At 46.5% G+C, this 25,648-nt stretch overlaps 2 protein-coding genes across 3 annotated transcripts in view; one reads left to right on the top strand and one right to left on the bottom strand.

Moving 5' to 3' along the window:
* RIN3 (Ras and Rab interactor 3) overlaps window positions 1-8,667 on the top strand; it is a 77,032-nt gene extending 68,365 nt beyond the window's left edge. The window contains exons 9-10 of the mRNA XM_065402629.1: window positions 1,595-1,758; window positions 8,359-8,667. Of these exons, the coding sequence (XP_065258701.1) occupies window positions 1,595-1,758; window positions 8,359-8,667 (473 nt within the window). The remainder of the gene's footprint in view (window positions 1-1,594; window positions 1,759-8,358) is intronic.
* A 9,841-nt stretch (window positions 8,668-18,508) lies between these two features.
* Window positions 18,509-25,648, bottom strand: part of LGMN (legumain) — a 39,417-nt gene continuing 32,277 nt past the window's right edge. For both annotated transcript variants that reach the window (XM_065402728.1, XM_065402727.1), the window contains exons 10-14: window positions 25,403-25,492; window positions 24,089-24,286; window positions 23,159-23,329; window positions 21,296-21,363; window positions 18,509-19,313 (exon numbers count right to left, since the gene is read on the bottom strand). In XM_065402728.1, coding sequence (XP_065258800.1) covers window positions 19,274-19,313; window positions 21,296-21,363; window positions 23,159-23,329; window positions 24,089-24,286; window positions 25,403-25,492 — 567 coding nt within the window. In that variant the 3' untranslated portion in view covers window positions 18,509-19,273. The remainder of the gene's footprint in view (window positions 19,314-21,295; window positions 21,364-23,158; window positions 23,330-24,088; window positions 24,287-25,402; window positions 25,493-25,648) is intronic.

The raw sequence follows: 25,648 nt of genomic DNA, 5'->3' as shown, positions 1-25,648 counted from the left end.
TACACTGGGCAAATCTGGAAACAATTGGTTTGATTTCAATAGTAAACTAGATGACTGAGCGTTATGATTACCCCCTTGTGGTGAATGCTCAGAACCAGACATTAGAATGTCTAGGTTCTAGTCCTTGCTCTTTCATTAGAGATTTCTGCCTCCCTAGCACCTACCAGTAATGCTGTACCCGACCCTGCTGCAGGTGCTGTGGCTCACCACCCTTTAGAAATTTGTCTGGTAGTGCACTGGGCGTACCATACGCTTGGAGACCAGCACTGTCAGGGTGGTTAAACACTGGAATAAATTGCCTAGGGAGGTTGTGGAATCTCCATCTCTGGAGATATTTAAGAGTAGGTTAGATAAATGTCTATCAGGGATGGTCTAGACAGTATTTTGTCCTGCCATGCGGGCAGGGGACTGGACTCGATGACCTCTCGAGGTCCCTTCCAGTCCTAGAATCTATGAATCTATGAATCACTGCCAGTGCTCCAAGCACTAGGATCTTCAGGAAGTTCCACAGTAGACGGGATTGGTTGCAATATGCTCATTGTCAATGGATAGGTAGATATTATACCCTTTCCCTCTCTTAGTTAGTTAGTTACTAATAGACTGGGTGAAATTTTTTGAACCAATAGTACATTCACTGAAAAATGCAGTTTGGGGTCAACTAAAACTAGTTGCAAATTTGGGTTGAATTTGATGAATAGTTGCAGTTGGAAAAGAGAATTTTTTTTTCAAAAAGTCAAAATGTTTTATTCCAACATTTTTAAACAAAATATTTAATGTTTTCATTTTGAAACAAGGTTTCATTTCAACATTTTGCTAGCTTTATTTAAAAAGGCAAAAAAGGTTAAAAAAACCCAACCCTAGATTAAATGAAAAAAAAAAAAAGATTTTGTTTCAGGTTGAAAAATGTTCTGTTTGACCCAAAATGAAATACTTTTTGGTTTTTCATTTGGGCCACGGAACCAAAATATAAATGATTCATTCCACTCTAGGTACTTATTCCTGCACAGTTGTATGCAGGTACATTATTATTAGTTGTATTACCATGGCACCTAGGAGCCCCAATCATGGACGAGGACCCCCATAGTGCTAGGCGCTGTACAAATGCTGAATGAAAGGACAGTCCCTGCCCCAAAGAGTTTACAATCTAAGGGAAGGTTGGTGATTTGGGTTTCTCCATGAAAGAGGATGCTGTATTAATTTACATGAATTCTATGTTTAACTTTAAAATATCAATTAAAACCCACAGCGTGCCAGCCTGCAGTCACTGCTCCTTCCCAGCTGTGAGTGAGGGAAGTGACACGAGCAGGTTAGGTAGCATGTGTTGCATCTGCAGCTACATCAACCAGAATGGAATGAAGAGCCCTGTGATCATTATTTATTAGTTCTAGTGCAGTCACACCTACGCATGCCAAACAAAGGTCAGGGCCCCGCTGTACAACCAATGTAAAGACAATCCGTGCCCCACAGAGCTCACAATCTCAGATTTAAACAATTCACAACTGGTGAATGAACATAGAAGCAGGGAGGAGGGAAGGACAACGTCATGGTAGATTCAGGTGTGATGATGTTTTGGGACCTTCTTGTCTTTTTGTAGGTTCCTATTACTTAACTACCACCTATGGAGCCCTGGAGCACATCAAGAACTATGATAAGATAACAGTAACTCGGCAGCTGAGCATGGAAGTGCAGGATTCCATTCACCGCTGGGAGAGGCGGAGAACGCTCAACAAGGCCCGGGCATCCCGCTCGTCTGTGCAGGTCAGCAGCTCTGGGAGAAGGGGGTGGTGGAGAGTGCAGCTTTCATAGTGTGAGAAGCAGATGAAAATTCCAACTGGAAACCAGGTTTCACACAGGGCAGCAATTATTCCCCGCGATTAGTAATACTATTACTCAGTGCACGCCATCTGCTTGCTAGGCACTGCACTGTGGACAGAGGAAGTCAAAGTTTCTATCCCCAAGAGCTTACATTCTGTGCTGGGCACCATGGAAGAAGTAAGGAAGTGCAGAATGGAAGAAAGCTACAAAGGGAGCTGTGAGAAGTGGGAGGTGTGAGCAGGGGGAAGAAGAGGAGGAGCAGAAAGAAATGAAAATAAAGAACTAAGAGAGAGCGATATCAGCTGTCACAGTTTGGGGCAACTGCATCTGTATCCCCCCTCCATCAGGGCCAGATTTCCAGTTAGGCACAGTAGGCATGTACCTATCAGCACTGGCATTCTAGGGGCGCCTTACCTCTCTAAGACTGTGTGCAACATGAAAGTCAGCTGTAGGCAGATGGGGGGCGCTCAAGATGCTGTGCCTAAGGGTGTGTAAGGTGTAAATCCGTCCCTGCCCTCCATGGCCCCTCAAGGGCAGCCAGTCTGGGCTCCCAACTCCTCAGATGTCATTTCTCCAGTGCGTAGACCCACGTTTCTGTCCCTCCTGACCAGCATTTTTCCAGGTTGCACAGTTTCCTGCCTATACTGTATGATATTCCCAGCAAGCCAGGCATCCTAGACAGGTCAGCTTTGCTTTCTCTTCAAAGGCTGTGAACAGCTGTAATTGCCAGCAGTCACAGGTTACCACGCAGATCTTTCTAAGCAAGCACCTTTACTCTGAAGGTGAAAGTACTACAGACAAAACATATTAAACCCCATCAAAGAACCTACACACATGCTAATAAGCTTATCAGAGATCACCATCCTCCCCAATGCAAACAAGGGCTCTGGTAGGAGTCAGTCCTTCAAACCCCACCAAGGGTGTTTTCTGTGGTGAACAGTTCAGAACAGTCTCAGCTCAGAACTAGCACCCTCATGAATAGCTCCGTCTTTCCACTATACAGCTGGGGCCTTTGATCTTGGCCTCATGTAACAGGTAATCAGCAGACAATGCCCCCTCACCTCCCATCTCAGGGCATAGCTTCAGAAGGCTGGTTTTTTTTCATAACCAAAGGTGAGGGATTTGCATTCACCTCCCCCACATATAGCCCAGGAAATCCACTTCATATGTACAGTCCCAAAAATCGTTTGTTCAGTATAGTCCTTTGATTATCCAAGTCTTACATCTGTCACAGCAACTCCCTCAAGAAGTTACATGCAGTCCTGGCCCACAATAATACATGAACCATTCATCGAATACAATGGACGTCTCCTGGGGATAAGTCAGGAAATTTCCATATTTGTCACAGCAGCGTCCGACAATCTCTTAATAGTGAGGCTGATGCGAAGGCTAGTGGAATCCATTGAGGGGATACCAACAGGGGCGTGGCCTGGTTTTAATATCAAAGGAGGAAGCTGATTTTTGCAGCAGAATTTTGGGCAAAGTTGAGAGGAGAAGTAAGGAGCCCGGACAGCAGGAGGTTGCTCTGATTAGACATTACACATACACAGAATTACAACAGACATTGCCCCTGAGGAACATCAGTACTGATCATAAAGTTACCCAAGCCGGCTTTTAAACCCAAAAAACTCCTTTTCACTGTTGACCTAATTCAGGATCTGAGCTGTGGGCCAGATCCTGATCTCTAGCACCCCACATCAAAGGTCACTCCTAGGAATTCCCCTAGGGCAACTCAAAGGGTTTACTATTGTAATGATGGAATTCAAAGAAATTACAAGGAGGCTGCACTAAAGGTAGGGAAAAGAAAAAAGAGTGGAGAATCTGTAGGCAGGCAGGCAGAGGCAATGGGGTTAATCCCAGGGCAATATGGTCTGAGTTCTGAAGACAAGCTGAAAATCTGAATGGATATATTCTTCTGGATTAACGGATATATTCTGTTGTGTGATTCCCATTAGCATTATCAACAACCACATATACACACTGATGGGAGAATGTGTCCATAAACACAGTTTGGAAAGGATCTATTTGAAATAGATGGGATAGAGAACATAAATGCCAGTTATATAATAGCTGATGTACAAGAGGGTGTAACTGAAAATAAAGGCCCACTCCACCCCCTATTTAATAGGCCTCTTTTCCCTCACTAGTACAATACCTCCATGTAACACTTCCTCTAGTTGGCTTGTGTGGGTGGTGTAATAAATTTACTCCTGGAGGAATTCTGCACCACTGCGCATGTGCAGAATGTATGTATGTCCCCACAGATTTCTTTGCTTCCCTGCAGAAAAATGACTTTCTGATGGGGAAGCAAAAGGAAGCTACAAGAGCGGTCATGCAACCCTCCCCAGCAGTATGTTTCGGGTGCCCAGGGCAGCCAGCAGAGAAGTAAACCACTGTGGGGCAGGGGGCGAGATGCGGGAAGACCCAGCTGGTGGCTCCTACCCTGCGCTGGGCTCAGCTGCTAGTCCCAGTTGGGCTGGGGAGGACGGGACTTCCTCTTCCCCTGCACAGCATCTGGGGTTGTGTCAGACCCACCCCCAGATTTCTCCCCCGGCTGTAGGAAGCTCTACAAACTCCCCCTCCCCCATGCTTCCTGCACCCATCACTCCTCAAGGGGAGGGATCCCTGTACAGGGAGCTGCTCCCCCATCTGCCCAACCGCCGTGCATCCAGACCCCCTCATACCCAGATCCTCCTGCCGAGCCTCAGCTCCCCGCACCCAGAAGCCCCCCTATGAGCCCCACTCCCCCTGCCCCTGGACCACCATGATGAGCCACCTGCACCTGGATCCCCACCCTACTGAGCCCCAACCAGTTGCACCTGGATCCCCACCACTGAGCCCTCCACACCCAGACCCCCCTGCCGAGCTCTATCCCTCCCACACCCAGACACCTCTCCTGCTGAGCCCCAACTGCCTTCACCTGGACCCCCCTGCAGAGTCCCATTACTTTTGCACCGAGAACCCCCCAACAAGCCCCTGTGCATCCAGATCCCACCCGGATCCCCCACTGAGCCGCCCGCACCCAGATTGCCCCACACAGAACCCTCTCAACCCACACCTGGATCCCTTCACACCAGGGCCGGCTCTGGCTTTTATGCCGCCCCAGGCAAAAAAGCCTCCGGCCGCCCCCCCCCCCCCCCCCGCGGGGGGGGGGGCGGAGCCGGGGGGGGCGGCGAGCCCCGGCGGGGCCTCCGCTCTCCCGCCGAGGGCAGGGCGGCGAGCCCCGCGCTCTCCCTCGGGCGGCCGGGGGCAGGGCGCCGGGGGGGAGGGCGGCGAGCCCCGGCGGGGGCTCCGCTCTCCCCCCGGCGGCCGGGGGGAGGGCGCCAGAGGCGAGGGCGGCCGGAGCCCTGGGAGGAGGGCATCCCCCCCGGCGGCCAGAGCGCCGGGGGCAGGGCGGCGAGCCCCGGCGGGGGCTCGGCTCTCCCCGCGGCGGCCAGAGCGCAGGGCGGCGAGCCCCGGCAGGGGCTCGCAGCTCTCCCCCCGGCAGCCGGGGGGAGGGCGCGGGGGGGGCGGAGCCGGGGGGAGGGCGGCGAGCCCCGGCGGGGGCCTCCGCTCTCCCGCCGGGGGGAGGGCGGCCGGAGCCCCGGGGGGAGGGCGGCGAGCCCCGGCGGGGGCCTCCGCTCTCCCTCCGGCGGCCGGGGGCAGGGCGCCGGGGGGAGGGCGGCCGGAGCCCTGGGAGGAGGGCTTCGAGCCCCGGCGGGGGCTCGGCTCTCCCCCCCGCGGCGGCCAGAGCGCCGGGGGCAGGGCGGCGAGCCCTGGCGGGGGCAGGGCGGTGAGCCCCGGCGGGGGCTCGGCTCTCCCCCCGGCGGCCAGAGCGCCGGGGGCAGGGCGGCGAGCCCTGGCGGGGGCAGGGCGGTGAGCCCCGGCGGGGGCTCGGCTCTCCCCCCGGCGGCCAGAGCGCAGGGCGGCGAGCCCCGGTAGGGGCTCGCAGCTCTCCCCCTGGCAGCGGGGGGGGGAGGGCGGCCAGAGCGCCGGGGGGAGGGCGGCGAGCCCGGCTGTGGCCCCGCTCTCCCCGGCGGCCCGAGCGCCGCGCCGCCCCCCTCCAGGTGCCGCCCCAAGCACCAGCTTGGTTGCCTGGTGCCTGGAGCCGGCCCTGCTTCACACTGAGCCCCTCCACACTTGGATCCTGCCTTGCTGAGCCTGCCTGCCCACACCTGGTGCACCTGGCACAGAGGGGCAGGGCCACGGGGTGTTTCTGGGGCAGGCCCTGTCCTTGCACTATGTCAGGGTTGGGTGCAGCCTCACTGCTGAGTCCGTGTCCCGGGGGGAGCTGCACAGTGATCTCCCACCTCTGTGCAGACAGTGGCCTGTGCTTCCCAATGCCATGCTGGAGCCTCCACATTTATCTGACAAATAAAATTTGCAGAATTTTAAAATATTGTGCGCAGAATTTTATTTATTTTTTTGGGGTGCAGAATTTTAATTTTTTTGGCGCAGAATGCCCTCAGGAGTAAATAAAGACTGTGGGATGTCCTGGAGACGGACAAGATGGAAGTAACTAGCCTACCCAGGGTTGCTGCGTTCCCATACTGTGATGTTATCTCAAGAAGCAGCTTGAATAGGGTTTATGCCAATGGAGGCTGACAATTGTTACTAATGAGATGGCTGTCTCTCTCCAATGACTACTTGGAGAGCTATCCTCATTATAAAAAACATTCTCAGAGTTGACACTAATAAGCACTCTTGTCAGTCTTGGCAGAGAAGCCAAGGACAGAATGGGGCAGGGAGATTGGGTTATCCTCTCCTCCCTAGATGTCCTTCCAAGTCAGAGGTGTGGCACTCGAGCAGGGAGGCTGTCAATGCTTCTGTAGCTGCTCCCTGTGTTGCACCTGGTCAGTGGATAAATATGCTGCCAACCCAGCACCTTCCCCAAGCACAAAATGAATTTTTAAAACAGTTTACATTAATCCTTATTTTCATCCACAAGGTGGCAGCAAAGATCATTTCTCTCAGTGAGAGGCCTGATTAGTTACTACCCATTTACAAGGAAGCCCTTAAACAATGAATGTCGAAGTGGAGAGTGAACAGAAGTTGCTGTGGACGGTTTTGGCAGTGCCAGGGTTAGCCAGTGCTCCCTTTGTCACAAAGAGAACGTCCATGAAAAAACACTTCACTGTTTGTGAGCTGTCTGCCTTTTAGACATTCGGCCAAATTACCCTTCCCTTGAGCCATTTCACGATAGGCTGGACAAATCACTGGAAAATGTACAGGAGAGAAGAGCCCGCTACTGGCTGGGGAATGGTCCAGATCAGTGGTTCTCAACCTATTTACCATTGTGGGCTGCACATTCTGCTCTTTATGTGTTATGTGGGCCACATCCACACAATATATATACTACCTGTATGGCCCTGAGGATGTCACATGGGCCGCAGCTGTGTGCTGATTGGGCCACGGGTTGAGAACCACTGGTCTAGATGAACTGTTAGTAGGAATACTTTGCAATTCTATAGAAGTTTTTACTCAGTCTCTTTTCAGAGCTGAGTCTCATTTTTCAAGAGTCAGAGCCCTCCACCAGGTCATCTTAAAAAATAACCCACGTTTCTCAGCTTTCCTACTTGAGCTGGGAGACCAGAGGACTTTCTGACCAAAGGGCGGGGAATTTTTAATCTTTGTGCATGAGAATGAAGTTGAACCTTGTGCTTCCCATTGGGGCTATGAACTGACTAGAACTGTGATGCAAGATTCTTCCCTGGGAGAAACCAAGTATGGAATCATCATTTTCTTGGCCTGACTGTTGAGGCTAGGACCTGAATGGAATTTACCACCACAGCAATCATTCATTTATTTCCACCCTACTGAAGCAAGAGTGTGAAGACACTACACCACGTTGTTACCTGACAGGTTTGTCATGAGCCAAGTCTTCTCTTTCCCCTGTGAGACATCTGGTTGTGAGGCTTGATGTCTTGAGGAGAAGCTTGTGGATTACTCATGATGATGGCACATTCCTTTGCTTCCTGTCTTGCTGGATGATGTCTCACAGATGAGGGTGGGAACGATTTCAGCGTGCACCTTCTGCATAGCAGGAGATTCTCTCTAGGGCCCCAAAACATCAAAATACTTACATGTGCTTAACTTTAAGCATGTGAGCAGGCCCACTGACTTCAGTGGGGTGGATCACTTGTTTAAAGCTAAGCGCTTCGCGGGATCGGGGTCTAACAGTCAGGGCCGGCTCCAGGCAACAGCGCAGGAAGCAGGTGCTTGGGGCGGCCAATGGAAAGGGGCGGCACGTCCGGCTCTTCAGCGGCAATTCGGCAGCAGGTCCCTCAGTCCCTCTCGGAGAGAAGGACTGGCCGCCACATTTTTTTTTTTTCTCTCTTCGTCGCTTGGGGCGGCAAAAAAGCTGGAGCCGGCCCTGCTAACAGTGAATTTCCTTGGTTGTGTGTTTTCTTAATGAAAATCCCTAAATGCTCCAGAACTGGGTCTGAACCAAAATCTTAATACAAACTTTTCTGAACATGGCATCTCAGGCCCCTCTTTAGTATCCAATCTATCCTTATTGCCTGAACTTGAGTGTTATATCTAGATCTATATTTTTCTTTGCAGGATTTCATCTCCATCTCCTTTTTGGAGACTGGTGCCCAGACACGGACGATGGCCTCGCGGATAGACACGACAACTCAGCAGCTAGGCCAACAATGCGCTGAGAAGTTTGAGGTGTCGGATCCCCAGAACTATGGGCTCTTTGTTCACGTTGACGACAAGTGCCTGCAGCTTGCTGACGATGCCCAACCCCATCATATAAAATCCTATCTTCTGAAGAGCGAACCCAAAAAAGATTTCCATTTTATTTATAAACTGCTATGCAAGGAAGAGACACAGATTCCAGTCATCAAAGAGCCAGACTTTTTATAATGGCAGAACTGCTCTTGTATTGTGTATGCTGCAGTCTTTGAAAGACTGAGACACTTTATCTTATGAGATCTTCTGACATCAGGAGCATGTTGGAGCTCAGCCTTTTAGCAGTGGTGGACATGGTAGTAGTTGTAGATGCTGTCTCACTATTGGGCATTTCTCAGCAGAATCCATTTGCAGAAGCAAACAGAGTATTCATAGGAATGTTCCTACTTTGGAAAACTTGAAGTATTAAACCACAAAACCTCCCTATGGCAACAAACAAACTCATAACGGATGTGGACAATGGAGCTTAATCAGTTGCTCCTGAGTTTTTATAGAAGAGTGAGTATCTATCCCATTATAAGTTATATAGGTGAGAGTCACCGATGCAGAAGGCCTGTAAAGGGCCTATGCACAACTTAAACCCTATTTTTGAGAACTTATGTGGTGTGAGTGCCTAGAGCTGATTCCCTGCACAGGGCTGAATTTCGCCTTGTTTGAATAAATTATGAATCATGATTGATTTGTTCAGCAGCATAGAATTGTATCATGCAGCAGAACTCCATCTGTACCCTGGTATGTTATGCTATATGTACTGACCTTTGAAATACATGTAATAACAGAACATGAAATCCAATACTGTATGTGCGTGAAGAAGCCTTTCTGTGTGGTATACATTTCACTGAATTGCGTAATTTATGCACTTCCATCAATGTATTTTTTTCCTCTTAAAGACTGAGACTCCGTCACCATCATTTTAGATGTACAATAGCCTTAATCAAATCTGTTGTACAGTAATGTCTGGTTAAATGTATTTATTTCCATGTGTGATCGTTGTAAAATCACTTCCTATTTGTGGATAACTTGATAGTGTAAAAACACTGAGGGAAAAGGCAACGTTCATTATAAAAAACTGTTTGATTTCAAATAGATCAGTGAAAGGACTCAAGGTCAGAGAAGTTTTTTAAAAATACCACTTCCTTTTCAGCCAGTACTGGAAGCTTCTGTTATTTTCTCAGATGTTTTTGTATCTTCAGGTTGTTACAGGAGTAAATACATGCTGTTGCAGACTGAACTTACTGAAGTTCCTTTTGATTTCTCCACTCCTATTCTCCAGGGCTCAGAACCTGCCAATGAAATCTCACTGCAGGCTTGAATTTTCCATAAAATGCCCTGATGCAAAAGCACACAAAACCTCAAGCCAGCTTTCTGCTTCTTGAGTGAAGAATGGACATCGGAGTCCTTGGCTTAATCACAGATATTAATCCATCATGGGCCTGATCCCACAGCCCTTACTCAGCCAAAGTTCCCACTCATGTTAATGCACGCGGGATATGAGTAACTGTCGGTGCCGTGGGAGTAGCCAACCCAAGGATTATAGAAACAGGCCAAGTTTGATTGATTTGTCTTTAGTAGGAAAAACACATTGTTGTGATTAGAAAAGGGGGTTGTGTAAGTGTGTTCACACAGCACAACTTCTACATCCAGCTAGCATTAAGGAGGAAATGGTCGGTGTTTTGGGGGGGTGGGCTGGAGCCCACAAGTCCCACTACATTTTTATTACATTACTTTTTAAAGGGTCTCAGCCTCATTACTGAACAATGACAATATACAGTCATTCTCTCTGAGGTTTGAAATCCATGTCCCTATATTCACTAGTACTGTAGTTTGGCATGTATTTGTGTGTGTGAAATAAATATATATGGATCCTTTGTACTGGTCACCAACCAAACGAGCATAAAAATTACAAATTATTACCGAGTCTGTTACCTTGTAATGCATTTAGTCTTGGGTCCATGTAGCCAGGAGAAAGTGATATTACATTTAGGAAGAGTAAATAATATATTGTGGCTTCAAATATATCATGTGCAGCACTGAGGGATTCTTTATGAGAGAGCAACAGAGAGTCTTGTGGCACCTTTAAGACTAACAGATGTATTGGAGCATAAGCTTTCGTGGGTGAATACCCACTTTGTCAGACGCATGTAATGGAAATTTCCAGAGGCAGGTATAAATATGCAGGCAAGAATCAGTCTGGAGATAACGAGGTTAGTTCAATCAGGGAGGGTGAGGTCCTCTGCTAGCAGTTGAGGTGTGAACACCAAGGGAGGAGAAACTGCTTTTGTAGTTGGCAAGCCATTCACAGTCTTTGTTTAATCCTGATCTGATGGTGTCAAATTTGCAAATGAACTGAAGCTCAGCAGACTCTCTTTGGAGTCTGGTCCTGTTTTTTTGCTGTAAGATGGCTACCTTTACATCTGCTATTGTGTGGCCAGGGAGGTTGAAGTGTTCTCCTACAGGTTTTTGTATATTGCCATTCCTGATTTCTGACTTGTGTCCATTTATCCTTTTACGTAGTGACTGTCCAGTTTGGCCAATGTACATAGCAGAGGGGCATTTATGAGAGAGGTTTGCCCCAAAGTCTTTGACTCATTTTCCCGCCCTCCCCGCACACATGCACTTGTGTTGTGCAATTGACTGGCACTCTCCACTTCTGGTACCCTCCACCGTGGGAAGAGCCTTGGGATCCTTCAGGATCAAAGGTGCTGCATACGTGGTGTTATTTGGAATACAGCCCAGGGAACAGGGCACGGCTGAGCTTTGGCATCTGGAGTTTGGGGTGGAAAAAACTCTTGGCAGCTCCTTATTGGGAGTGAAAAGGGCATTTCTCCATCTGGGGCAGGTGAAGGGAACCTCTTCTCTGCTCGAAGGGGGAAATTCAGGACACCCACATGAAGCCTGAGTGATTCGGCTTTATGTACACATCCTGTGCAGTGGTTGGGGAAAGGAAATCCATCCTCCAACCAGCGGGCATGCCATGGGGCTGTAATATAGCCCTCCACAACCATTATTCCAGACTATAGGCTCGGTTACAAGCTACTGCCCCAACCCCTGGATTTTGCATATATATATAAATTCTTAGTCACTATAGTTTGCCAAGCTGGGTGAAATAATGGCAGCAAGGTATGGTTTCCTTTTAGCACAACAGCTGTAATCTCATACAGTAATTTACATACCCTAACTCCTCTGATCCTGAAGGACCCCAAAGTACTTTATAAGCTGTTTAGCGTTGGTAGATCTTGGAGTCATTTATTTCACTGCTCAAACATAATCAGCAGTGGCCAGACAAATGACACCCAACACAGCACAAGTGCATGGAGTATGGTGAGGGGGCCACCTATCTTTTCTAAAAGCGTTATTAATGGCCATACACACCCTCATCTGTATAAATCGTATGGAAAAAAGACAACCACCCATCCCACCTGCATTAAACTACCTCCTACTCAACGTAGCTACCTTGAGATTAAGGAGGATAATACTTAGCTGCCACAGTCCACAGGGCACAACATGGGCACCTAAAATTAAGCACATAGGCCATGATTTTTCAAAGCTAAGTAATGATTTTGGTAACCCAACTTGAGACACAGAAAGTGCTGAGCATCCCATCCTTTGAAAACTGGCCTCCATTAACGTTGGGCAAGTTGGGCTCCCCGGAATTGAGGAACCCAATGTCATGAGTCATTTTTAAAATGTTGTCCTTAAATCCATATTCAGACATGTCAATCAGTGGCTTGATTTTTAGAGGTGTCATATCTCCCATTGAAATTGAAGAGACTATTCACAGTGGTAAGGGCTTACTACACCTGGTGGATAAGTGCTTGTAGGCGCAGTCTCTAGGCTCTCAGGGCTTTGGAAGGGGCTTCTCTCCTATATGTATGTAGAGCACTTGGCCACTTGGGGGGGCACTATATAAATGATGAAAACAACACTAAAGCAAATACTAATAAGACCCGGGGAGGAGTTCTTTGAGGGCAAAATACAGGCTCCTTGGTCTCTACCTGAGGTCTTCCACAAATAAAACAATCTATCCTGAATTCTGGAATTTTTCATCCTGAGAAAAATGTCTATTCTGAGTCCTGGAGGGTGCCATTCCTGACATTCCACAGCTCTGCCAGTATGATCCCATTCCAGTGGAGTAAATCATCTTAAGGGCTTGTCTACACTTGGAAATTTATCAAAATAGTTAGTCTGGAATAGATTTTCCAAATTAGTTTAATTGACAAAGTGGATCCACTTTGTGGCTTAAGCCTGTTATACCAGAATGAGTGTCCACATGAGGTCTTAGGCTGAAATAACTTTTCTGGAATGGCTATTTCAGTAAATTTCCAAGGGTAGACAAGCCCTAAGTCACCAATAAATGGAAACATAAAAATGAAATCATATATTTCAAGAAACGCACAGTCTCCCCCTCTCTCAAGGCAAGCCACAGAGAGCCAGATTGTGGCAGGTGACTGTGAGTGCTCAAGTGAGGATAGAGCATATGACCCCCCCCCCCACTTACATCCACTGGGCACACGCGTAGGCCCTGCACTTTCCTGACTGCAGGGGCTATTCCCTAGCACCACACTCTGTGCACTGCAGCCACCCCAAAGGCAGCAAGGAAGGGTGTGGTCGGACTCTTTAACTGCGCCCAGCAAGCAGAGCTGGTCAGCCATACTAGAGAGCATTCACTGCACAGCCTTGATTCCCATGCACAGGCGGGAGCTCTCAGAGGCATTGTGTTGGTAGTACAGCTTTGCATAACCGCCAGCTCAGGGTTGTTGCTTAAAGCTTCAACAGATGCCAGCACCAGCAGTAATAGGAAGCAGTTAAGACTTGCCAGACCCAATGAGATGGTAGTTTCCTAGCTGGAGATGCAATGCCAGCGCTAGAGGGAAGTTCAGTGAACATGGCCATATGTCCATTGGCTTCTCTACTGAGACTGTCAGTTGTGATACAGACATCTTCTACTACAATGAGCAGCACATCTAGTCATTAGTGACCTGTGTCAGAAATGAACCAGCGAACAGGAGGGGAAAGGCTACACAGCCCAGATCCTCAGAGGTATCTAGGAGCCTAACTCCCAGTGAGTTCAATAGAAATTAGGTGCCTTTGAGGAGCTGGGCCCACATGTCTTGGGCCATCCTGTCACCATGCTGCAAGATAGTCCGAAGTCATTGTTTCTCAGCTGGAGGCCGAAGTTACAGGTACTGAATATGGCAAACACGGAAGAAACTGTTTGGATTAAAATGATTTATTTATTTATTGTTTAGTGTCTTTCACAATTCTCCTTTTTACCTAAAAGAAACTTACTTGACAATTTAACTGAAGGAAACTTCCTGGTCTGATGACCCAGTGCCATCATGTGATTAGTCAAGGCACAATTACTAAGTGACTCAAATACTAGCCCTCACATGATTGATCAGCAGATCGACCGAGCGTCATAGACTTTCAGGGGACTTTACCCTATGAACAAGTGAAGTTGTGTAAGCCAGCCAAGTGCTCCTCAGGCGTTAGTTGCCACAGAAACATTGTGAAACTATTTGGACATAATTTACTTGCAAGGCCAGGAATAATGCACAAGGGAAACTTGCTGAGCACAGCAAAGGCTGTAAGAACACCCAGCTTTTTAAAGTAACCCTTCCATGCATGGAAGCCTTTAGTGCCACGCTTAATTGAAGCCAGTAATACAATCTGGCAATAATTTACTAACCCAATTACACATGCTGGTCATTTAGGGCCTGATCCAAAGCCCATTGAAAGCAATGGAAGGCATTCTACTGATAGTCAGATCATAAATTAATCCACAGGCTGTATTTTGAATACATAGAATAATTGCTTGTCCATTCTTATTGCCTGCACAGGAAAGAGAGAGAATAGAAATACGCCACAACCAGAGTAAGACTTAGCACTGTGGCTGTTATTACCCATAATCATACACATGCTGCAGTCCTCATTGGGCCTTTTCCCTGAGTAAGCATTGCACGATTTAGCCCAGACTGGCCAATTGATGGAAGCAGCTACGCTAGCACTAGGCTCAGCAATGCCATTGAGGCACTGCCCTGCATTGGGGCAGGAGTGGCTTGGCACTGCCCTGGGGGCTCAGAATGCCTCCCAGAGATGCAGACCCTGCATAGCAGCTAGCATGCCAGTTTGTGAGGTGCATCCTACTCCCCATGTGCAGCTGGACAGCTCCTCTGGCCAGTGCCTGGCGGGGTGACAGAGACATGGCAACTCAGCCCCTGAATTCCCCTGAGCACAAGGGATGAAGATTTGCTTGGCCCTTACTGAAACCACATAGGCTCTTCCCCCCATGGTACATCCACATGCGAGTCAGACAGAATCTGGCTTTCAGAGACAGGCTGAATAGGGCCTACAAATCACTGGCTTTAAATGGGACTGTACAAGGGGCTGTTTGTAGGGTTTGGGCACCCTAGGTTGACAAACACACTCAGTTCAGCTCGTCTTGATCTGGACTGAGATAACAATAACACGGCATCTGTGAATATCTACGGAGCAAAAATGCACAGACTCCAAATGAATGTTTCTTTTGCCTTTCTTAGCATTAAGGAAGTGCACGCAGTTACAGGAGCGCTCTACACAAGAGGCATCTGTATATCTGGAAATAGTTATTTATTAGATAATGTGCTGGGGTACATTGGGGGCGGGCGGGGGTTGTTCAACGGCTGCATGGTACCCAGCCACACCTGAAATGGGCTGAGCCTAACAACTCACTCAGTGCTCACAAGTGGCTTCAAGTAGCTGCAGGGGCACTGCAGCACCATACCGCTGGACCTTGCCTCAGTTGCTATGCCAACCCTCATGAGGTAGCTAGTGGCAGCAACCACTAGTGAAGGGCACATCTGTCCCTACAAGTGCAAGCTAAGGAGTCATGGTCAAACATTTGGTGAATAGTAAACCACAGAAACCAAATGAAGAATGGAACAGGCTTCATTTGCTCCCCACTGTTGTTGAGCTGATGGACACGAATCAAAGAACATAATGTGCCATTAGATGGTGCTCAGAACCTGCGGCATTGTTTAGAGAGCTTTTCTATGCATCTGAAGAAGTGGGCTGTAGCCCACGAAAGCTTATGCTCTAATAAATTTGTTAGTCTCTAAGGTGCCACAAGTACTCCTGTTCTTTTTGCGGATACAGACTAACACGGCTGCTACTGTGAAACCTTTCTAGGGCCAGTAAAAGAAGTTGTGCACTGCAAATGACTTCCTATGGGCCCCTTTTTAATGGAGGTCGTGAAGTTGATCCCATACAAACAGCCTGATGCCTGGACCCTACAATTGCGAAATAGTGGCCTTGGACTTTCATACAGGCATCTGTTAACATAAGAGGAGGAAGAGGTGAAACCAACTTAGGTCTAAGGCGTAGAGGGCACCCTTTGCATGGCTTTAATAAGATACAAGAAATAAAGCTTAAACTCAAGCAATGTAAACGCTGCCCAATTTAGGGCAAGAAACCTTGACAGAAAGCTGAGAACTGCACAAAATGTGTATAGAGGGACCATCCAATTTACTTTAATATGTATGTGGCCACATTTCCAAGTTCAGATGAAGCATTGCATCCTGGGAAATGTAGTAACTGTAGCCACATATTAAACTTGAGGATGACTGCAGTGCACATTGTAGAACTCCATGGCTCACTGGCCAAACTTTGGTCCCTCCTGAACTAGTTTTTTAACACTTGTTTCTGAAAACACACTCATGTGACCAGGGAACTGTTGGGTTAGCATAGGCATGCTGGTGCTAAGTGGATCCTTCCCTGGTGATTAAGTGTCAGGCAGAATGGTGAGTCTGCTAACCTACATTGGTTTTAAATGAGTGAAGGTTTTTTTTTTTTGGTAGGGTTTTTAATTGAATTGCTGCTAAGAAAAAGAAGACTTATGAAAAGGCCTAACAACATCAGCAGGTTTGCGTGCTTTTGGGGCGAGAACTCAGCTGAATCCAGTGAGTCAGTGGGGTGTGGTGCATCTCCCACAGTTTTTGCCTTCTCTTCCATGCCATACTAGTTACTTAGGAATGGGTGCTACACCACCATGAGTAGCCACGTTATGGAAAATAGCACTCTGGAAATTATTCTTGCAGAAAAAAGTTTATGAATGTGAGGTAAGAAACTAAAATTTATGCTTTGTCATTCCGGTTCTGCTCCCCTGGGGCAGTGAAGCTCTACACTGCCCCAATGCATTAGTGCCAAATCATGGAATGTCTGCTCAGGCACAAGTCCCACCTGGGTATAGGATAGTTGTGAAAATAGAGTTGAGAGGCAAGAAAGCTGAGCCAGGCAGCGTGTGCTGTGTAATCTTTGGCAGGTCACTTAGCCTCATTTTTCATATGATACATATTTGTTATGGGGCTTATTTAAAGCACATTAAGACCCTCAGATGGAAGATGCCATATTATTATCTGGGAGAAATGGGGAGCTCTGATCCCAGAGCCTCAAAAGTGTTTAGGTGTCTAACTCCCATTGATATAAATGGGAATTAGGCACCTAAACACCATTAAAGGTCCTGACCCTACTGACTCTTTTCAAGAAACATACAAACCTTGAAAGTGGAAATCTGGAAGACTAAAAGACTCTTTTGAATACTTTAAAGAAAATGTATCTTTACAAAGGGGAAACACTGGAGAATAAAGCTAAAGCTATGAATGACGGGTTCCAGGGGTCCATGAAATATACTGAATGTGTAAGACTGGCATCCAAAGGTCTTAAATGTTTGGCTAGTTTGATGTATACATTCAAACAGCTGTTTGAAAGAGTCTTTGTTTTCACTGGTTTCAGAGTAGCAGCCATGTTAGTCTGTATCCGCAAAAAGAACAGGAGTACTTGTGGCACCTTAGAGACTAACAAATTTATTAGAGCATAAGCTTTCGTGGGCTACAGCCCACTTCTTCGGATGCATAGTTTCACTCTATATGCATCCGAAGAAGTGGGTTGTAGCCCACGAAAGCTTATGCTCTAATAAATTTGTTAGTCTCTAAGGTGCCACAAGTACTCCTGTTCTTTTTGTTTTCACTGCTGTTTTGAAGGGAATTTGGATGCTTACCACAATATGCTGGTCTCACCACGCCCCTACCTGCAAGCTATTCTATGCAGCTAGACCCCACTGCCTTCAGTGGGACTCCAGACAAGCGTATGGGTCTGTGAGCATGTAAAAGCTTGCAGGATTGGGGGCTTATTTTGTGTGGTCTTCAAATGTCACTTCTTTCCTTCTCACGCTATTAAGTCCCAGGGCCATAATGCTGATAGTGATGTTTCATGCCTTTTGCAATTCTGTGGTCTCATTTTTATTTTTAGACTTTTACCATCTGTAAAAGTTTCACAACTGAAAAGAAACAAGAAGTAGGGGAAAAAGCTGATGTTTAGGCAAGAATGAAGGCTTAATTCTTCTTTCATGTCCACTGAGGCAGAAAGCAATTCTTGCAAACCCTACATCTGTCATCACCTGTTTTAAAACATGCTTTGGAACTTGTCTTTTATACCCTTTCTTCAGGAGGTGGTTGAAAGCTGAGGGCGGAGCAATGCCTCTAGCTTGCTCCTCCCTATATAAATGGAATTTCAAGCAACTCCTGCCCCTATAGGAAGGGCTACCCACAATTCCCAACCATACCACACCCCAAACAATGGCCTAGTTTTTTTCCCCAGGCCCATTCCCTTTCCAAAAACAGCAAATGAAGCTTTGGTAATCCAATCTATAGCATTCTTTTGAGAAGTACTCCCATAGTACTCTGGACATGAAGAACAGCGAAGAAAGGTATGGGGAATTTTAAACTATTACAAAGCACTTTATAATTTGATACAGCTGTCTCAGCTTATGACTCACTGAGACATCTCAGTAGGAAGTGGCTTCTTCAAGTAAGTGTTTGAGATGCTGTTTAAGAGAGGAAAGTGTATATGTTTTAAGCAGGTTGTAAGTGTAGAGTTTGGAGGTTCATTTCAGGCAGTCACACAAAATGTACAAGCTTCTACTTAACCCTTGAAGCAAGTTTTTTGTTAAGACACAACAGCATAAGGCCTTAAAGGTCCATGGAACATTCAACTTTCTTTTTATTCACAGATAATTCCAAGTGCTGTACCATTTCTCGCAGACTTGTGTGTACATAACACTTACATAATGGTGCTAAAAGTTACAGCATTAGACAGTTTTTTAAAATTCTTTGGGAAACAGTGCAACTTGATGCCCATTCAATTTACAAATTGGATAATTCTCAAGTACAACTGATTTCTTTATACCATTAAGGATTTAGAGCTTGATGTACAAACTATGGCTTCTTCATTTTTCAACCAGTTTGCAAACTTGTAAACATAAGTTCCTTAATAATAAACTCCCCACTTTTTAAAGCTAATTAGTATTCGTCAACAGTTTCAAATGCAAAATAATTAAAGATCAAATTTTAATCATAAAGTTAGGATCCCCAATAGACTGCATGTAGTGTTCAACTGGAGACTCTTAAAAATTATGCTACTGTAGCCTGCATTGGGCTTTGAAACAAATCATTTCCATTTCAAATGCTGCCTGGATAACACTAACTCTGCCCAAATGCATTTTGTAGAACACCAGTTATATCCGAAAGGCTAGAGGGACGCAATAAAATCCATAATGTCAAATGGGAGGCTTTTAAGTGCTGAATCTGTTCAGTGTTGTCCAACACAGCTCCCACTGTGTTATTTAAAACTGCTATAGTGGTTGACATTTCTCTTCTCTTTGCATGCAGTTGTAGTCCTGATTATTACAGTTTCAAAAAAAGGCTATCGCTTTTAGTAAGGATTATTAACGGGAATGCTGTTTTCATTAATATCCAAGGCACACATGGTCCATGGCCAGTTGTATTCTGCAACAGACAAGAACAACAATTATAAATACATCATAGTGTCACCATATTTAGATTAATTTAATATGATAGTTTTAAATATGGAAATTAGTATCTACTCATTGGGTATCTGCATCCATAATGTAAATAAAGACTAGTTATGAAAGACTTTTCAAAAACAGTCTTGCCACTTTAAGATTCAGGCTATGGCTACACTGCACATCTCTTGTGGCAGTGTAGGATATGTGTATCTACACACCGCAGTGAAAAACAGGCCGCGTCCACACTGCAGTGTGTCAGTGAAAGGCTCTGGTGAAGGGAGACAGCAGGGAAAGGCTCTGAAGCGGGAAGCTGCCAGAGCCTTTCCCCACTTCTGGAGCTTTTCCCTGTGGTGTGGAAAGACTCCAGTAGCGGGGAGGCACTGTTACAATGCTAAAAATAGCAGTGTCGATGGGGAGGTGCTGCTTGGGGAGTAGAGAGCTGTGTAGCGTTCATACCCATAGGGTTCAGGCGTGTCTTTACTTGCCTAAGCAGTGCCTCACTATCTCTGCTGATGTTTATACCTGTGCGAGGGGGCGTGTAGTGTTTTTACTCTATACACTGCTGAAAGGAGTGTGCAGTGTAGCTGTACCTTATGAATACTATTTATAAAATAGACTGAGCAGAGAAGCAAAAAATATGCAGCTAATAGGTAGTGAGACATTTACAAATTATCAGCTTCTGCTTTTTAAACTATCATAGAATCATAGCACTGGAAGGGACCTCAAGAGGTCATCTAGTCCAGTCCCCTGCACTCATGGGGGTTCTCAAACCAGGGGTTCTCAGGACAAATTTTTTGGTGGCCTCAGAGTGCGGCCACCAACTCTTGCTGGTGGCCACTCTCTCACTTTTTCCTAAAATACTTGATTAGCTTTAGGATAACCAGATAAATATGCACATATACACATCCAAATCATTGTAATTTATTTATTGCTAGCTAGTAAGTCTGTTGTGAAAAGTGATATTAACAAACATACAAGTATCACTTTTCACAGCAGACTTAATTTGTCCCCAGGCTTGCCAGGGCTGATTAAGCCATGGATAGAAGGTTGGGGGAGATGGGGCTGGCAGAGGCAGTAGGGGGCTGGAGCCCAAAGCCCCGTGGCTGGAGGATGGGGTCCAAGGACAGAGCCTGAAGCCATGTGGCCAGAGCCTGGAGCCTGCCACTGCGCAGCCAGAGCCCAGGCCTGGAGCCTGAAGTCCCAAGGACAGACCTTGCTGCCCTGCCACCACAGGGCTGAAGCCCAAAGCCTGAGTCCCGCCACCCATGGGAAGGTGGGGAACTCACTTGCTGCCTGCTCCTCCAGTGTTGTGCCCCAGGTGACTCCAGAGGGGGGCAGGGCCCAACCCCTGCTGCTGACCCCAGCATTCAGGAGCAACTGGGAGGGGGAAAGGGCTCTACTTTGCCCCCCACCTCCCAATCACAGCCCAGAAGGCTGTGGCTGCCAGAAAAGTCCCTGGTGGCTGCATTTGAGAAACACTGACCTAGACCATCTCTGACGCGTGTTTGTCTAACCTGCTCTTAAAAATCTGCAATGACTGAGATTCCACAACCTTTATTCCAGTGCTTAACTAGCTGACAGTTAAGAAGTTTTTCCTAATGTCCAACCTAAACTGCCCTTGCTTCAATTTAAGCCCATTGCTTCTTGTCGTATCCTCAGAGGTTAATGAGAACAATTTACCTCCCTCCTTGTAACAACCTTTTATGTACTTGAAAACTGTTATCATGTCCCCCCTCAGTCTTCTCTTCTCCAGATTAACCAACCCCAATTTTTTGAATCTTCCCTCATAGGTCATGTTTTCTAGACTTTTAATCATTTTTGTTGCTCTTTCTGGACTTTCTCCAATTTGTCCGCATCCTTCCTGAAATGCGGCACCCAGAACTGGATACAAAACACCAGTTGAGACCTCATCAGCGCGGAGTATAAGGCAATAAATAAGGCTGATATTGCAAGCTGAATTACCTGTCAATAGGATATCCTCCTTCACAAACATTGACCAAGGCATACAGCTGTCTCAGAGCATACTCATACTGCAATTGAACAAAGAACATTAAGCATTTCCATGTCAAATCCCAGCCTCTCTTTATTTAAGCTAGAAGTAAAAGAGCTTTGTAGATGCTGTTAACACCAATGATTTCTATCCTTGCTGGAATATTCTAATATCAGACCAAAGTTACCCCCTCTCACACTTTTCATTACACCTGCAGCCATACAATGTCCTTATATCCCTCTCCTTTATTTAGATCTCACTGCAGATTCCCTTCTTATGCAAGACTCATAATTCTAACCAATGTCAATGAAACCACAACTCTAATGTAGACCAATGTGGCCTCCCCTTGTGTTGGATTGTCTCTCTAGATTGTAAGCTCCTTAAGGCAGAGAGCATACCTGCTTTTGTCTCACCTACAGTGCTGAGCACTCTGTCAATGCTTCATAGATTAGACAAGTGATGACTTGAGACTTCTGCTTTTTCCACTAAATTCTGTTTTATGGTTGCCTCGCCCTCTCAACTCACCCATTTGTCTGTTTTCTGCATCTATGTCTTGTGTGACACCTAGATTGTGAGTTCTTTGAGACAGGGACTGGTTTCTCTGTTACTTGTTTGTACAGTGCCTAGCACAATGGGGCACTGTACATTGACTGAGACTCTTAGATACTACTGTAGCAAAAGTAATTATTTGTAGTAAAGCTCAAAAAACTTAAGTCTGTGAACTCAACAAGAACCAAATAATATCTAGTAGGCTGTCACAGGTAGTGTACAATATACAGTTAAGGGGATCTCTTTTTAGGATAGAATTATGTACTGTATATACTCAATCATAAGCCGGTTCGTTTATAAGCCGACCCCCCCCCAAGATGGATAAGTAAAAATGGAAAATTTTTATGACCCGTTCATAAGCCGAACCTATAATTCAGGGGTCAGCAAATTTTGGCTCCCGGGCCATCAGGATAAGCTGCTGGGAGGCCGAGATGGTTTGTTTACCTCGAGCGTCCGCAGGCACAGAGGTAAACCTAAGTAAACAAAGTGTCCCGGCACGTCAGCTGCTTACCCTGATGGGCTGGGACAGCAACTGGTGGGAAATTTTTTTTTGGGGGGGGGGAAGCTGGGGGTCAGAGAAGTAACCCCTGTGACCACCCCCCACATGACCCCACCCCTAGCCCGGGACCCCCACACTCTCCCCATCCCATCCCTTCCCACCTTATCTGGGGAGGGCCAGGGGAGGATGTCTCTGACCTGGCTGGAGCTGCTCCGCCAGGTGGGCAGCGCAGCTGCAGCCTGCTCCGGTGGGCCAGACCGGGCGGCGCGGCTGCAGCCTGCTCCGGTGGGCCAGACCGGGCGGCGCGGCTGCAGCCTGCTCCGGTGGGCTGGGCCGGGCGGCACAGCCGCAGCGTGCTCCAGCGGGCGGGGTGGTGCAGCCACAGCCTGCTCTGGGGGGCAGCCTGCCAGCCCCGGAGCTGCAGCTGCTTTGGAGGCTGGGGGGAGAGGAGCGTGGCCAGAAGCAGAGAGACTCTAGAGTCTGGCCCCGACTCTTCCCTTCTGGATCTGCTGGCTGTGCTGCCTCTCCTTGCTCCCTCTGTTGGGGGAGGGGCTGTGTCCCACCTCTCCCTCTCTATACCCGTTCATAAGCCGACCCCCTTCTCTGGTGCTTCCCTTTTTTACTAAAATTTTGGCTTATGAACGAGTATATACGGTACATTAGGTGCTGTATTTAATAATAATCCCAATTTTCCTTTTTGGTAAAAACTGACTTTGGAAGAACACCTTGACAGCTGTGCTTGTCCTACTGACAAATGTATTGGGTTTTTTGCGAACGTTACACTTACCAAGGGAGAGTGCCAGTTGAAGCAGTGGGCTTTGAAGTGATTCACTGCTGACTGGTAGCAGTCATAGTCACTGATGGTCAGTCTATCTGACAGAATTTGCTCAGTTCGCTCCTTTGATTCTGTTACCAAGGCTATGATCTTTCGCATGGATTCCTGAATAATCTCGTTAGCCTGCACACAAAGCAAAGACAACTTATAATGTGCTTTTCCTGACCCTAACTTGCAGACTATTAACTGAATGCCACTTCCTTCTTTCAAAAAAAAACAACACCTTGGGCTCTTTTAAAAATACTCCGTTTTCTAAAAGAAATACCATTGAAATTACAGTCCCTTTTGGGCCTGCCCCTTAAAAAAACATGAACAAATAAGAAGGGAAATCGGAAAGGTTACAGGTTGTCGGCTTCCAATAGAGCATTCATTTAACCTATTAGTTCTCCCTGCAAAAAGGGGGGAAACGCACAGTAATCATGACTAGACTTGCTGTAGCAGCCTTCTGGGAAAATGTATTTGCTCTTCAATAATGATATTAGAGAGTTTTGGGAGACTTTGGTTTTGGAGAAAGTCTTATCTCAGGCTAAAGTAGGCAGTCATTCTGAAGTATGGCTTTCTTGTGCAAGAATTATGGGGGCAAGGGGATATCCCCTAGTGGTAGAACCACTGGCAGTAAAATCTAGTAGGTTAGTTTTTGTATGTTTATATTCCCATTTGGTAAGTTACCAACAGAAGATGCCTTGTCCATAGATCTCAGAAGTTTAAATAATTGTGGAGAAAAATATCAGATGGCTGTTACCGATAGCAGATGCATTTTGTCATGAATTGGGGTCAATTTGCTGTAACTTCATTAGTCTCACTGGAGTTACTTTTGATTTACATCCATATAATGGAACTGAATTTGGCCTTATGAACGGTAGTTAGAATTTTTAGCTTTACCTCTAGATGTGTTTTCATCTCCCCTGCAATCTTCTTAGCCTCATAAATATCATTGGTAGCCATCAGCTTCCGTTTCATGATTTCAAGAGGCACATCAGGACTAGGAGTGAGATCGTAGTGTGCTACTGGGGGCAGTGAAATAGGAGTGGATTTCTTTCCCATGCCCTGAAACTGCACCACTTTCATAGAAGAGATGCTCTGCAAATTAGAAAGCAAACAAACACACACAGGTTAAACATCTCTGCTAGACAGTCATCCTTTGTGTTGCCATACAAGCTTGTTAATTTTCTAAACTTGCTTGGCTATGGAAGATATATGAAGGTAAGTATTGTTTTACAAGCAGTAGGTTGCCCTAAAAGTAGCTAATCTTCAAGTTCCCTAAGGTAAAAGGCCACCAGGTTGAACAGCCTGAATTTTACAGATTGAAGACCACATCAGAAAATCATTTTATTAGTACACTGAACAATGGGATGGAATGCTTTCAATTGCGTTTATGAATAACTTGGCAGTTTATGGCACCTTCTACCCAAAGAGCTCAAAGCATTTTATTATCATTTATTAAGGCTCACAATATGCTGGCAATATGTCTAGTACAGCCCTTTTATGGATGGGTAAAGTGAAGCATTGGGAGGTTAAATCAGTGGCACACTGTGTCCTCATGCCCCATTCCCTGCATTAGCCCTTAGACCACATTTCTTTTTGCTATATCCATGTAGGAAAAGAGGGCCAGGTGAGGTCTGGTGCCAGGAGGCAAACCTGACCGGGAATTGCCCATTCTATTCTGCTTGCCTGGTCACTACGCCCTGCTTTTTCATCAGGCCTCAAGGCACTTGTGACTGGAGCAACAGCAGAGAACAAAAGAGTAGCCAGGAGGCTGGCATGAAACTCTCTGCTCAAGATGCACGTAAAGGTTGAGGGGCTGAGGAGCAGCAAATGGCTACTGGCCCTTCTGAGGGTGCGAGTAGAGAATTAGGAAGGAGTAAGAGTTCACAGTGTAGAAGGAAGGATGAGCTGCTGTGGACAATGGGGGTAAAGAGCGAGAAATGAGAATTTCTTGGTTCCTGTCTTGCACTTTCCAATCTGAAGGGTAAATGCAGAGACTGAATACCTGCAGCTCTAGATATGAGTGGCTACAGGCCTGAGCTACAAAATTCAGATCTTGAATTCTGCTTCTTTAGCTTTGAGCAGGCTTTAGTTTTTCAGGTAGATATTCAGAATCTGAGGATTTGTCCCGTCACCAGGGTACAGCAATTTTGAAGGGATTAAAATATATGGGGAGGACTTGACCTGGAAACCACTTAAATGAATACTCACTTTGTTTCCATATTGCATCACATGGCTGGTGTTGGTGTGTTTCTTTACTATCAGAAATTGCTTGTGGAGAGTTTCTTTTTTCAGATCCTCCTGCATGAAGAAATGTATAATAATAAATAATAATAATAATAATTAATGGAGATATCCCATCTCCTAGAACTGGAAGGGACCTTGAAAGGTCATCGAGTCCAGCCCCCTGCCTTCACTAGCAGGACCAAGTACTGATTTTGCCCCAGATCCCCAAGT

Source organism: Emys orbicularis, chromosome 4 (genome assembly GCF_028017835.1).
Source record: "Emys orbicularis isolate rEmyOrb1 chromosome 4, rEmyOrb1.hap1, whole genome shotgun sequence".
Lineage (NCBI taxonomy): Eukaryota > Metazoa > Chordata > Testudines > Emydidae > Emys > Emys orbicularis.
The sequence above is the reverse complement of the archived record's forward strand: the minus strand, read 5'-3'. Positions and strand labels throughout refer to the sequence as shown.